This window comes from Pholis gunnellus (genome assembly GCF_910591455.1).
Source record: "Pholis gunnellus genome assembly, chromosome: 11".
In the NCBI taxonomy this organism is placed as follows: Eukaryota; Metazoa; Chordata; class Actinopteri; order Perciformes; family Pholidae; genus Pholis; species Pholis gunnellus.
Window position 1 is genome coordinate 9,115,505 of NC_136538.1, and position 14,553 is coordinate 9,130,057.

Genomic DNA, 14,553 nt, shown 5'->3' on the forward strand with positions numbered 1-14,553 from the left:
TGGTGGCTAGTTATGGGGTCTTGAACAATGTAACCTTACTTGTCAACAACTCCAGAGGCTTCCAACGTGCATCAATCTGACATACGCCCAAACTGCAAACTTAATCCAATCTATCGCTCAACATAGCAGAACTGATTTTACTCTCATTAATGGCAATTAACTGCATTCCACGCATCAGTGGTTGCAGGCAAAACACTGGATGATTCTAAATGGAGTTTGAGCTGCAGGAAGGAGGAAAACAGACCTGCAGCACCATCTACCTACTGATGAGAGGATGTGTAGAAAAAGCTGTATTAAGCTATTATTGTTGATTTATTAAAAAAAAGAGAGCGATGTGATGCCTTTGCTCTTTGGGTGGTAAAAAAAGGATTTAAAAAAAAGAAAGCAGTTAAGCTCTTATCTGCGTATGATACTACAGTTAGTGCCTGATTAATAAATAAATAAAGCTGGAGAACCGTTTAATGATTGTATTTATTGATGCATGAGGAAAGCAGGAAGCTATTGCAGTTCTGCTCAATACAATTATTTCCAACTCTAGTGAGCAAACACAACAATTCATTAGGTCTCCTACTTTCAAAAGACAAAAGTAGTTTTATCTAAAAACTATGAATGCAAATGGGAAATAAAAAAAAATTCACCAAAGTTATTATTTGATCTTTTCCCAATTATCATACTTGCATGTGCACATGTACAGAGCACTTGGTGATCAATACCATCAACATGTCAGAACATCAGGTAACTATTGGGAGTGTAAACTGATCGAGCTCTGTGCAGCAATGTCAGGATCTGCATAAACCTGCTGCCCTCTTGAGGCAAAGAGAAAGATCACTTGTAATTTTGCAAAACAATTCTTGAGAATAAATACAATTTCAAGTAACAAAACAGTGTTTTAGGAAGAACACAGTTAAAAAAATCAATCTAACTAGCAAAGCCTTCCCAAAAAACAGGAAATGTTTCCAAATGTCATATTTACACATTGTAGCTGTAATAACCTACAAAGGCTTTGTTCCAGGTTCTTATGTTCATTTATGTTAATGACATCTCGTAACCACAGATTGAAACAGAAGAATCAACAGTTCAAATCTAGTTCAAAAAGCTGTTGTGTCCCCAAAATCTTTGTTCCATTTGGTATACATAGTAAGAGTCGCTGAGCTAACACTGGGCTTAATGCGCTTCAGGGAATCCTCAAAGTCTTTCATCTTGATGTTGCGCATCTGTGTATACAGACAAACACAAATAGATACGGTTACATACTGGTTCTTAAATAGGCAGAACGGAAAACATCTGTAGTATTGTGAATATAGCAATACCTCACTAGCAGCCATGCTTCGGACTTGGTCTGGACCCAACTCTGTGTAAGAGAGGATTTTCATGTTAAAAAAAAGCTGCAGATTGAGCTCGATTTAGATTTAACCAACGATACTAAAATGTTAGGAGCACATCTTACCTCTAATTGGCCCAAGCGCAGCATCTTTGGCTAATGACGTGAGATCACTTCCTGAATATCCTGCACTATTTCTATCAAGTCAAATATCAAGGAATTAATGCATATACACAGAAAAATAATGCCGTAGAGGCTGTGTGGCATTTAAATATCAAACTCACTTTGCGAGATAGGACAGCTCATTTGTGCTCAATGGACTCCCGTGCTTTTCCAAAAGGTTTTTCAGCAGCGTGAGTCTTGTCTGGAGGAACGAGAGTTACATCCTATATATAAATTAACTTAAAAAAAATGCAACAATCACATTTCAAAGCTAAGAAAGACACCGATCATAGTAATAAACTGTGAAAATGGTTCCAATGTAAATACCTCCGCATCAGGCAACGCCACATAAATCCTTTTTGCAAAGCGCCTGTAAAGATTAACAGGAGAGGAAAACTGCAGTGAGCTTGTAACAAAAAAGAAATGCATAACAACTGTGCAGCGCGTGGCGCTGCAGCCTGTACCTCAGTACTGCTTCATCGAGCTCCTGGGGCCTGTTGGTCGCTCCCATTACGAGCACCCTGTCATCCCCTCCTGACTGCACCTGAAACCAAGAAGCATTGTCGGGGAAAATACAACCGCAGCTCTCCGAGATAACGAGAGATCAAATTTCAGAGGCTGCTCTTACCCCATCGAACTCAATGAGGAACTCGGTTTTTAATCGACGAGAGGCCTCGTGTTCTCCCTCCCTCCTTTCACAGAGCAAGCTGTCAATTTCATCTGAATGGAAAACCATATTTAAAAAAAAAAAAAATGAGTGGTTTATTTATGAACTGCAATTTTGGAGATCCAATTAGTGTTTGGGGCAGATTTAGTCAATAAATAGACGAGAGTAATACAAACCGATAAAGATGACAGAGGGTTGCAATTCTCTGGCAACTGCAAACAGTGCTCGTACAAGCTTCTCTCCCTCTCCTACCTGTGATGGCGAGGACAAGAAAGGTTAAAAAAAAAAAAAACCCGATACTAAATGTAGTGTAGTGTGGAGACCTACTCCAGACAAAAAGAGCACTAAAAGTGTTTTCTTACATATTTAGACGTCAAACTGGCTGCGCTGATGTTGAAGAACCTGGAGTTTGACTCTGCAGCGACTGCTTTGGCCTAGTAGAGGAAGCCGGGGTTGCGTTTAAAAGTCATAATACTGAGGCAGCTTGAGCCGGACAAATGTGTTTGCTGTGTTGAAAAGAACATTTGACTTACCAGCATGGTTTTCCCATTTCCAGGCGGGCCAAATAAAAGCAAACCACGTGCCGGAGCTCTCAGGCCGGTAAAGAGCTAAACGGCGTGTTAAAAAAAAATGTTAAATGTAAATCTGAAAAGGCAGAAATATAGGAAGCTGAGAAAAGATATGAATGAGTGATCACCTCTGGTCTTAAGGCAGGGAGAATGACAATCTCTTGGAGTGCTTGCTTGGCCATGTCCTGTCCCGCAATGTCTTCAAAGGAAACAGATGCTCCACTGCAATGAACACAGAAAGTTAATTAAACTGCAGTAATTGTTTGTTATTTCTTTACAATTATTTGGTTTATTATTGTTGCAATAACATTACTTCTAAATACCTGTCAACAATGTCATTCATAATCAAGTTGGCCAGTTTGCTGTCCACGTTCTTGAAGTTTTTCATATCCCTCTTCGGGGGCTGTTTCACGGCTGTGGGTTTTCCGTTATTTGCTTTTCCAACCCGCGGGGTCAACTTAGCCGGAACAAAAATATCCAGAGATCAGTACACACTTCATCACAACCAGACATCTTTAAATAACAAACAACTGGGCAACTAAATGTCATTTAAAAATCACCTTTGGATCAGTGGCTCTGGACGGGGGTCGAACGAAAGTGGAGGGCCTGGTGTTAGTGGACACGCCCCGCGCTGCAGGCTGGCTTTTAGGCACAGGCTTTGGTTGTGGAAGATCATGATTTGAGGTATTCAGTGGATTACTCCTCCTTTTAGATGCCACTGCCGCCTCTGTGAAGCAGGAACAGTATTCATATTCAGCATTCCTGTCCAGAGTTAGATGACTAAGGAGTTTAGACGTGACGATGTTAAGCAACCATGATGCCACTTACCCAGAAGGGCAAGCCTGTCTCTTGCCATGGTGAGATTGGTGACCATCTTATCTTGAAGTCTCTTTCCTCTGTCGTATTGCTCTCCTGCTAACAAAACGTGGTGTATAAGGCTAACGCATTTCACACTGTGTGCAATCAAACGTATACACATGTACACTACCTTGTCCCGTGATCTCTACAGCAATCCCCCGTTCAAGCTCAGAAATCCCCTTCTTGTACCACTGTGCAGCCTCCTCTTTATCACCTAGCATTACGGGAAAGAGTGTGTGTTTATTACGAGCTGCCATACGACACGATACATTTGTCACAATATAAACAAACCTGTGTCATGTTCGTCGATCCGTAGCGCCTTCGATACATACTCAAACGCCTGTTTGTGGTAGTTTTTAATAACTTCACCGCTGTCTTTGCTTTTACATGCCATTCTTTTGGCCGACTTTAGCGTGCATTACGTGCAGAGTTAGTCGCTTTAGAAGTGTGTACGCCTGGAAGTTGTCCTCGCCATTCCGTTCCGTTCAGACCCGGGACTGTGTACAGGAAGTGGACCTAGTCGTCGTGACGTCAGCCATTGGTTTGTGGAGTCACGTTTTGAAGCCTCGAGTTCAGCGTTTAGGCGGTCACCATCTTGGATTAAAAGCCGTCGCCATTTTGACTTTTTGCAACCTTTCTTTCTTTCTTTTTGTTGAGGTTTATTGGCGGTTGGAAAACAATGAATTAGTGCATTACCGCCACCAACTGGTATGGAGTGTGGCGCAGGATGTCTAGTACTTATATAGTTTAATATGAAATAAAAAAAAGAAAGAAGAAGGAACAAAACAACAGGCTCATATTTTCTTAATAATATTAGTTAGTCTAGGATACTGAAATAGTAAATATAATACAACAACAATATATATAGAACTGTTAGTTTGCTGTTTCTGTGGTGCTGCACTGACTGCTGTGATTGATGCTCATCTCTCCTCTCCTCCAGGTGGAGGCGCTGCACAACTGGTGTCTGGATGTTTTCGTGGGAAGAATATAAAGAAGCAGTGATGGAGCTGCTGTAACATGTAGCGACGTTGTTGTTGTCCTAGCTGTTTGTTGAACAGTAGAAAGAGTGTTAAAAGACTGGGTCCCGCTGTGTTACTCAGGCTGCACTACAGCGTCTATTCACAGGCGCGATCCCACTACTGAGCGGCACGGGGGCTTTGACCTGCTCCGTCTCCGACCTGGGTCGGTGCACCCCTCCTTAGACGACCTGGTGGTCCCGGGCTCCCCCAGGAGCACCATACCGATACCGAACTTAGTGCGGACACCCGATCTTCATAGTCCGCCGCAGCTCAGAGCTCCTGAGCTCAAACGATCCTCCAGCCTCAGCCTCCCGGTAACTTGGATTACAGGCGCGCGCCACCGCACCCGGCGAGAGAGCTATTTGTTCAGAGAGGTTTGGGCTTTTTCAAACGTGACGTCAGCACGATGCACGCTCCAGCGGCATCTCTGTACCATTTTCCAAAAACTCTCTTACTAATAAAACCGTATTCTCTTATTTACTGAACAAAAACACCAGTTTATTCTTCACATAACTTCACATCTTATATAGACCTATCCTGACTCTCAATAACAAGACAATATATTGAACTCAAAAGCTTAAAAGTGGATCACAATGTGAACACATTTTCTTTATTCAAACAATACAACTTTAATTACTTTTGTCTCCGACATTTCTATGACAAAGGTGCAACATGAAACTTAAATGTGAATGTGATGAGGTTTAAAAAGTCCTTTAAGCTTCTCTGGATTCTAAACTTCTGGTTCAACCACATCTTCTCTCATTTGTTGTCTAATTAGGCCTCTTTATAGGACTTTGTAGATGTGTACTGACTGAGCTCTCTTTACACCTTCTGACATTCCTGTGTTGTTACTTCTGTTAAGGTGGTACGATTTACATCTTTATAATATATTAATCCCTGTTATTATTGTGCCAAAAATGCCCCGAACTGTTTCTTAAAACTCACAACCTAAATAATCAGTTGAGATTAGTAATATTATATTTTGGCTTGTCAGAGGAATCAGAGAGAAGAAGTTCACTTAATTTATACATTATATTTATCAACTATTTAATCAATATTTATTTTTTACAAACCATGTTATTTTGACAAATTTCACCTCCTCTAGATTATCCTGTATTTTGTAAAGGTAGCTCTAAATATCAACTGATTGGCTGATCCAACCCCATCACAGTTGTAGAAAAAGATAAATAACAACTCTCCATTATAACGTTCCCCAAATGTGTAAGAACGAGGTTCTGTGGAGAATTTTAACCCACACACAATGCATGCAACCTCTCGAAACAAGTTGATTTGATGAGTTTAGTTTAAGGGACACAGGTTTTTTGAAGGATAGGAAGGATAAGCAGGGATAGGGTGCAACAGTGGTTGTCAGGGGCTAGCGTTTTATAGTAGGTATATTTTTTATTTAATTTGTTTTCATGTTTTAGAGGGATACATAAGTCTTGTTTCTGCTCCACACTCCGGATCAGAAGGTGGCGGTAATGCACCAATAAGATGGATTTCGACCAGAAGACGAAGAAAAAGAAGACAAACCAATAATCCTCTGATTCCGACTGTGACAGCTGTTGTTCTGTAATTTATCTTCTGGCTATACGATATCGGCACATTAAAAATATTTGTTAATTTAAGCCTTTCCAAATTTGCATGATAATAGCGCCAGACTGTCTGACTAACTGACGTTAGCTTCTCTCTCCAGCTGACTCGTTAACCGGCATCAACACAACCAGCTGACGGACCACTGAGCTTGTTAGCCAGCTAACGTTAGCCAACACTGAGCTAACACTGAGCTAACATTGAGCTACCGTTAGCTCAGCTGTCTCTCTGAACTGCCCTTTGTCTTTACGAGCAAGTCAGCTAGCTCGGATCGTTTCTCCTCTTGGTTAGCTGATACTGGCTCTTGCAATTTTACTTTTTTTCGCCTGACAATAGTCAAGCAAACCAAGATAGGCGGCTTGGGAACCAAGATGTCGAACCGAGTGGTGTGCAGAGAAGCAAGTCACGCCGGGAGCTGGTACTCTGCTTCGGGTAACTGACAACACAACACCGTCCGCGTTAGCAAGCGGCGTACTAGCTGTTTGTGTCACGGTAGTTTGTTTTATTGCCGTTGTTGGCTTTTTATTTTGTATAACAGTCATTATCTTGGGGATGAAAAAATCGGTCGAATTGGTGGATTGTCACAGCTGATAGTGATGGCTAACGTTACGGTGGTTAATCCATCTGGTGAGAAGTCGACTAGCTGACACGAGCTGTTATTGACAGCCTCATCTCCGTTGTGGGTTGAGTTTATTCAGCACTTCTCCTCCCCGGCTGATCGATGTATATCTTCTAAAACCAACAGACATCTGCTGCTCAGCATGTTTGACAAGAAATCAAAGCTCTCAAATGACAATAGCGAACTTGGCTAATATTGCAGAACTTCCTGGCCTACGTTACCTGCTATCTGGCTAGAATAAGACATAATATATACATATATATAACGTTATATATACACAATAAGACATTACCCAAAACAGCTTGCCAGCAAAAATGTTAAGTGAAGCCGCTAGTATTTTTGTGGTTTGGCTGATCTCTGACCCGATGAAGTTAGCGTTAGGTGCAGGAATACTTGCTGCCATGAAACAAAGGACTGGGCAGGGCAGAAAAGGTCCATGTTGCTCCCCTTCCCCCATTTCTTGTTAGTAAACGCCGAAACCCTGCCTGATTATTCCTGTTAAGATTGCCTTATTGCATTGTTTGTAATAACCGTTTTCGACTTAACAAAAGTTACTCTAATGATAATAGTAAACGAAAATATGTTCATAAACTGAAGGCAGATTTTACGTTAATCTACCATGATCCGTTTTTACAACACTAATTATGTCGGTTGTTTGTTTTTTCCTGCAGACTTAATTTTATACGTCAGTCAGCTGTGTTTGATTGGCGCTGACATGACGTCAGCAGCTCTGGCCACCAGTAAAGACTAACACTGGTGGTAGAGGTAGTGTGTACCATAGGCAGCAAACAAGGTTAACACTGAGTGGGATTTTAAATTAAGTTTATTTGACCTGGACCAGAAAACATTAGGCTCTAGTTTGACAGTGAAATTATGTTTTACCTAAAATGTACACTTTATCATTCTAGTTTCTCATTTTCTTCCCACAATAAAAATATGTTTAATGACTAGATTAAATCAACCACTATTGCTACATTTAATCTGAAATAAAGTTATTTTTTTTAAATTCTACCTTTTCAGGATCCCAGCTGAACGCACAACTAGAAGGCTGGCTGTCCAAAGCAGAGTCCACAATCAGACCCGCAAGAGCCATCATAGCGCCGTAAGATCACGTTTAATACAATCTGAACATGTCAAAATGTATCTGTGATGCTGACTCATTCTAATTTCACATGTTTATGTTTGCAGGCATGCTGGGTATACCTACTGTGGTGCTTGTGCAGCACATGCCTACAAGCAGGTTGATCCCTCTGTTACGTAAGTCATTCAGTTTTCATCTCTATTCCTTACATAAGAAAATGCTTTGTGTTACCTTTTCTGATCTTAAATTTCCCCCCACAGAGTGCACAGATGTTACTTTAGATAGTAGAATATAGTGCTGGTGGTGTGCCTTTTGTGAATAGAGTCAGTGAGATAAAATCCTGTTGCCCTTCAGTCGTAGGGTGTTCATCCTGGGACCTTCACACCATGTGCCCCTCTCCCGCTGTGCCCTGTCACCTGCAGAGATCTATAGAACACCTCTCTATGACCTGAGAATCGACCACAAGGGTATTCACTGTTTTCACTCATGACATTGTGATTTCTACTTTTTTGTGTGCGTGTTTGTCGCTCAATCTCAGATTGTTATCGCATGCTAATGAGTTAATTATTTAGGACAGCCTTTTAAGGGTCATGTGAGGTAGTAACGTAACCAGTTGGGATTGCTGTTCAGGTTAGTTTAGTGTAGAATGTAGTGCGTGTTTCCAAACGCTGCCAAAACCGAATGAGACAAACACCTTTTTTCCAGTAACACTAAAAACCCAAAACAACCCAGAGTTGCCCTTCCTTTGTTGTGATTGTTATAGTCTAGCCTGACCAGAGCTCCAACATACAGGCCTCAAGGCGTCTTGGGAGGTGACACACTGTTAGCCATCCACCAGGGGCCAGACAGTTCCCTCACTATCAATATATTGGCTTTGTCAATGATGAGGTTTTTCTTAGCTAGACACTTATGAGGATCCCCAAATTAAATGAGTGTGAAGCTCCAAAAACGACTTAATCAGTAGACACTGTCATCATAACACATGCACAAATTAAAGTGAAACTCACCTCTGTTTTACAGTTTATGCTGACCTCTGGAAAACTGGGTTGTTTGAGCGGATGAGTCTGCAAACAGATGAAGATGAGCACAGTATTGAAATGCACTTGCCTTACACTGCTAAAGCCATGGAGAGGTAAAGCATATAGAAGTGGCATTCATTGAACTAAAGAATCAACCCCATACACTTACAGAGGGAACGGCCTCACGGGACGAAGCTTTTTCTTAAAGGTGCCCTGTGAAGTCTTCTTCTAAAAATTCATTCAGTGTTTCTCCACAAAACACATTGTGCGAATCCTTGAGCTCCAACAAATGTGGTGAATGCATTTCCTTCCTCAAAACATTTGCAAAGCCGATTCTTTTTTGTTTTGTTCAAGAAGGATTTTAAATCCGGCATTGTTTACGTTCATGTTTACTTGCTAGCTTTCTTCTTCTTCTTCTTCCCTGTCTTTGCTATCAAATCCCAGCATTATTTGGCATGTTAAGTCACCTGTAGATCGGTGGAATAGTGTGACATCATTGGCCGAAATGTGTATCATGTGTTCTGTTCATTCTTTTCATTAACTTTCTATACACATTGTTAACCAGGACATATGGGACGTGGGATATGCATAACGGCCCTCTGTTAGGTTGGAAGGAGTCAAAGGTATATTCTTGGTTCAGAAAAGCAGGGATCAGGTAGTATGAAGTGAACCGAGCACATTAGCCCAAACGCATGACACAATCACACTGAACAAAAACCCGTGGTGTTGACTGACGAGACATATTAGTGATGTAGGTGTTGCATATAGGGTACAAAGGAGCAGCTCCCGAGTAATAGCTTATCATGCAGTTTGCCGTTCGTTTTCAATGATAGATGCTCTATGGCAAATAAAACTGTCTTAATGCAGATTTTATTTCCACCCATGCCCATTGAACATCATTCTGACAAGGAGGTGCAGTTATTGTACTCATGTTGTTCGTTCAATAATCTGATGTTGCAGCCACAAAGACGAGTTTAGCATCGTCCCTGTGCTTGTGGGTGCCCTGAGTGAGTCCAAGGAGCAGGAATATGGGAAGCTGCTCAGCAAGTACCTGGCAGACCCTTCCAACCTTTTCATTATCTCATCCGACTTCTGCCACTGGGGTTGGTATCGACAAAGAAAAGCACTGAAAATGAGAGTATTCTGCCATTAAAAGCAGTTTGTGATCTGATCTTTGTATTTGTCTTTTTGAAGGTCAACGGTTCCGCTACACGTACTATGATGAATCTCAAGGAGAGATCTGCAGGTCTATCGAGCATCTGGATAAAATGGTAACCACAGATATAATTCATTCAAATGTGAGATCATTCTGTAAAGATTATCATCAGCCACATGCACAGCTGTTATGGGAATAAAGTACACATTAAATAGATAAACCAAAATGAGCCAGACCCAAAATTCTTATGAGTGATAATTCTTATACCTAATGTGCTCCTAATGCGACTATTTACTTTCATTTATCTGCTAAAAAATGAACAATGTTCAAGGAAATTGGAATACAGAAGGGCAGAGAGGACGTGGATGGTGTTTTCTTTTTAAATGACTGCTTTCGAGAGATTAATGAATCAAACTAAACAATTCTATTGAGAAACATGACATAACCAAATCGAAACATGTCTTTTTCTCGGCTTGTGAAGGGGATGGGCATTATAGAGCAGCTGGATCCCATGTCTTTCACCAACTACTTGAAGAAGTACCGCAACACCATCTGTGGGCGTCACCCGATTGGAGTGCTTCTAAATGTAAGTACCACAGAAGAAGAGCCTCACCAGGTGTTTCCCTCTGCTCTGCCTTCCTTAGCTCTGATGCTACGCCTCTACGTCAAGCTTCTGTTGTCGCACAATAATATATGTAATAATAACATTAACGGTTTTATCCATCCCTTATTCCCCTGTGCTTGTGTTTTGGGTTTTGTAAAGGATAATTTAAGGCACCACCCTCCAAACTCTTTATAGATAGTATGGCCCTTACTGCAGCCTGAATGCACAGTGCTTCAACATGTGAAGAAATCTAAAGCTTGACAGGCCTGCCATGTATAATTACAGTTGATAAGCTTTAATTGGGGGAGACGTTTGGTGAAATGAAAGTCAATTTGCAGTGAAGAACTGTAAAAAAGACGTTCTACCCTTATTGCCTGACTAACTGCAGCTGTTACTGTTTTGCAGGCTGTGGCTGAGCTGAGGAAGTCTGGGTTAGAAATGAACTTTTCTTTCCTGAACTACGCCCAATCAAGTGAGTGCAGGAACTGGCAGGACAGCTCCGTGAGTTACGCTGCTGGGGCTCTCATCGCTCATTGAGGTCGACTTCCGCAGGGGCCACTGCAGCGCCGCCGTCGTCCTGCCCTTACTATCTATCGCCATAACCTGACCCAGACACCCTCCCTCTCGCCCCCCCCCCCCAGTTACGCCCACTATTTGGAGGAAGGACCTAGACACTCAAAGCCAATATAGTCTTCTTCCTCTGTCTCTCCCTCAGCTCTCCTCCTCCTTTCTCCACCCTCCTCTCAGTTTGAAGTGTGTCTCAGAGCTTATAGTTGAAATATTTAGCTTGAAGTGCAGTTTTGAGACTATGGAGGAGCAAATGGTTAGAGTAGATAGGAAGAGTGGGTATTATTTAGTAAGCGTTGGGAGGGTTTTCCTGACCAAGCAATGGATTTGAGTTGTAATAATGCAATCGTTACATTTGGGCTCCTGGCGATCGCTGCTCATGTAATTTGCCTCCGAAAAGGAATGAAAATAAAATTGCGGATCTTAAGGAGCATTTTGAAATTTTGCCAGATGAAAATAGAAAGAGTCATTTGACTGACTGCTTCATGCGACTTAAACTCTGAAGACAGTGTCATAGGTGTAGTTAACCAACATGTTGTAGTTGCTAACAAAGGGCTGCACCCAAAAACTTTCACTAACTCCCCTACTGTACAAAACCAAAAACGTTATCACTCTTATTTTATCAAATATTATCTTTGATTCATATTTTATTCCTTTTTTATTTCTCCCTTTTTCAGTAGTTTTATTAGACGTGATAGTATTTACTCAAGTAGTGTGTAGATTTGAACAAAAGCAGTGCGGTCGGTTAAGCGCTAAAGCCATCAACATCATCTGCCCAATAAATTTCTTCCAGAGTCCAATTATATGCCTGTAGCATGAGCGATATGTTTTGCAGGGGGCCAGAATCCAGTTGTGGGTAATTCAGAAATGTGATCAAAGCCGGATATTGTGTAAATGACTCCAACATTGACACCTCTAGTCTTCGTTTACACCGTCACCTTGAATCTCTGTAGTTGATGAATCGTCAGGAGATTCGAGTGAACATTTTTTTTTTTTGCTAGACTTGAAATGTCTTTTGATACACGTTCAGTTCTGTAAGAGCAGCAAAAGCTTTTGTTTCGGTTTGACCAAAGTGTTAAAGGCCTACCTGATCGGCTTAAGTTGTTGGAAATGCTATTAGATCTGTTCACCAGGTAGTAATTTACATCTTTTTGTGTTGATACATTTTGATTTAAGAATGCCAAAAGTTATTGGGAAAATATAAGTCATCCTTATTTAAAGGTTTGCGTTCCAGTTTAGTTGCCTCTGAGTGTATAAGATTTCAGTTCAGTTACTCTCGAGGCAGCAGGAGTATCATTTAGACAAGGTAAACAAGTAATAGACGGCCCGAGTTCAAAGATCAGCACAAAGTCATCGTGCTTTCCTATAAGGTTTAGGAATCTATCCAGAAAAGAGACAGTTGCTCCATGCTGTATTTTGGAATCCATTAAAAAAAACTGATATTTACTTAATGAAATGTAAAGCACGAGGATCACTTTTAAGAACAGCAGAAAAGAAAGTAATATGCTCTGGGGTCCTGCTGCCTGAAATTATATTTTCAAAGATTAACAAACTGCATACAAAAGCTGAATGCAAAAACCTGATGATCCATAGCGCCAGTATGGGCTGTCAATGGCAATATGACATAGGCAGCACACAATATCCGCTGTCCTGTCTTTTGATATTTGAATATCACTGACTGACTTTTACTGACGCAGTCCTCTTGACATCGGTTTGTCCCTCTCGGCAACATAAGAGGCACTTAGCATTAAGCTACGATGTCTGACTGAAAGATGAATCCTCAGACTCACTTGACCTCTGACACTAATTCAAGGGAAACTAGTAAAGCATGACACACTGTGCTATTGTGCCTTTTATCACCGTTGCAAATATACATATTAAGTGTATTCTCACTTTTAGTCTTATTTTAGTTTGTGTACTTTCAGTTTTTTTGTTTTCCCACATGTAGCCTCCTGCTTTCCTAGAGTCCAACAATGTGTCCAGCTCACCCAGCACTCCAGGAGTGTGTGACCGGTCCGCCTCATCTGTTGGGCGAAAATAGCACCGACCGTTGTCTCCTTTCTCCAGCAGGGAGTGGTGTTCTCTGTTCTCCACCTCACCTCATTCCTGTAGAGAGAAAAAGGCTGAACCTCAACACTGTTCATGTTCTGTTTATGGATCTTTTGTCTTTTAGAAATGTTTTTTTTGTTTTTTTGCTTAGAGAATGGGAAGTTACATGTCACAAACGTAAAATATACTACTTAACTACTCCCTCAATGGAGTTTTTTTTATCTCAGGTTCCACTGACAAAGCATCCCAAAAGGCTCTTCAGATAAGGCCGTGGATTCATGTTACAAAACAAGTAAACTGTACTGAAAAGCGTGTCTGCTCTGGTGTCTTGTTCTTCAAGTACTTACAACCGTAGACAACTACAGACTTGTTAAATGCATTTCATTGTTTAATCGTTGCCTTGTTTATTCCTCCAACGTTGAATGGGGTTAGTAGCCTCTTAGTTATGAGCACATGTTAGTTTGGTTGTCAAATGTGCAATTTTCAACCTCGTATGATTTGTAAAACATGTTTGCAGTGCAGCACTGCAAATACTACTGATGTAGAATATAGTGTAGCTACAATGTTTATCCACATTTAGAAATGTCACCAGCAGAGAGAGCCAGGTGTTTAGCGTGCCTTCATTTCAGAAACAAAACTCTCCAGGTAGTATTCTATGAATATACACTTGATAATATCATAAAGCCTACCTTTTATGAAGGCTTTGTCAGTTTTTGTTGAAACTGATTTAGATAGGTGGTGATTCAACTTCATGCAGTTTGTGTCGCTCGTGCTCTTCAAATTGAAACACCTCTCTAAAACAGTTTCATGACAAAATCAATACCATCAACTGCTAAAGTGTATGAGAGTAAACTTGCACAAAACCACAATAGACGACGTTGGGCTGTAAATCTCACCTACTTTATTTCCAGCGTTTCCACCAACTCACGTTTTTGGTTCCGACCACTGAGAAAATGCATGTACTGCTACTGACATAATGAATTGGGATGCAGTGAAAACACGTTTGAGGCTCTACAATACAGCTAACCAAATGCTGCTGCCTTACAAATGTTCTCATCTGCTCTCCGTTTCCAGACTAGCAGCATCAGTTGAAGGCACGGAGCTTTTATAATACAAGCTGACGTTAACAAGACACATCCTACGTCAAACGCAGTACAACAGCAGTTCAGTAGTCACGATATGCACAATCACGGCTCGCACTGCAATAGATATTACAGAAGTACCAGTAGATCAGACAGATTTGATCCTTCTGCAATATTCAGTTGCTGG

At 41.1% G+C, this 14,553-nt stretch overlaps 2 protein-coding genes across 3 annotated transcripts; one reads left to right on the forward strand and one right to left on the reverse strand.

The window, feature by feature from the left end:
* Window positions 1-453: 453 nt before the first annotated feature.
* Window positions 454-4,062, reverse strand: spast (spastin). 2 transcript variants are annotated; one of them, XM_079169249.1, is made up of 16 exons: window positions 3,869-4,062; window positions 3,708-3,791; window positions 3,548-3,631; window positions 3,280-3,446; window positions 3,043-3,176; window positions 2,848-2,941; window positions 2,684-2,758; window positions 2,513-2,584; window positions 2,327-2,402; window positions 2,112-2,203; window positions 1,948-2,027; window positions 1,811-1,853; window positions 1,606-1,685; window positions 1,448-1,518; window positions 1,311-1,351; window positions 454-1,214 (listed from the first exon to the last, which is right to left on the reverse strand). In XM_079169249.1, the coding sequence occupies exons 1-16, from the start codon at window positions 3,969-3,971 to the stop codon at window positions 1,089-1,091; spliced, it is 1,422 nt and encodes a 473-aa protein (XP_079025375.1). In that variant the 5' UTR covers window positions 3,972-4,062; the 3' UTR covers window positions 454-1,088. The 2 variants fall into 2 exon arrangements, with proteins under 2 accessions (XP_079025375.1, XP_079025374.1); XM_079169248.1 differs by having other exon boundaries at window positions 3,548-3,634.
* Window positions 4,063-6,127: 2,065 nt separating this feature from the next.
* memo1 (mediator of cell motility 1) lies at window positions 6,128-13,596 on the forward strand. The gene is made up of 9 exons (XM_079168840.1): window positions 6,128-6,621; window positions 7,829-7,910; window positions 7,997-8,065; window positions 8,244-8,356; window positions 8,910-9,021; window positions 9,869-10,011; window positions 10,103-10,179; window positions 10,546-10,650; window positions 11,074-13,596. Exons 1-9 carry the CDS (start codon window positions 6,561-6,563, stop codon window positions 11,203-11,205), a joined length of 894 nt encoding a protein of 297 aa, XP_079024966.1. The 5' UTR covers window positions 6,128-6,560; the 3' UTR covers window positions 11,206-13,596.
* The last annotated feature ends 957 nt before the right edge of the window (window positions 13,597-14,553 follow it).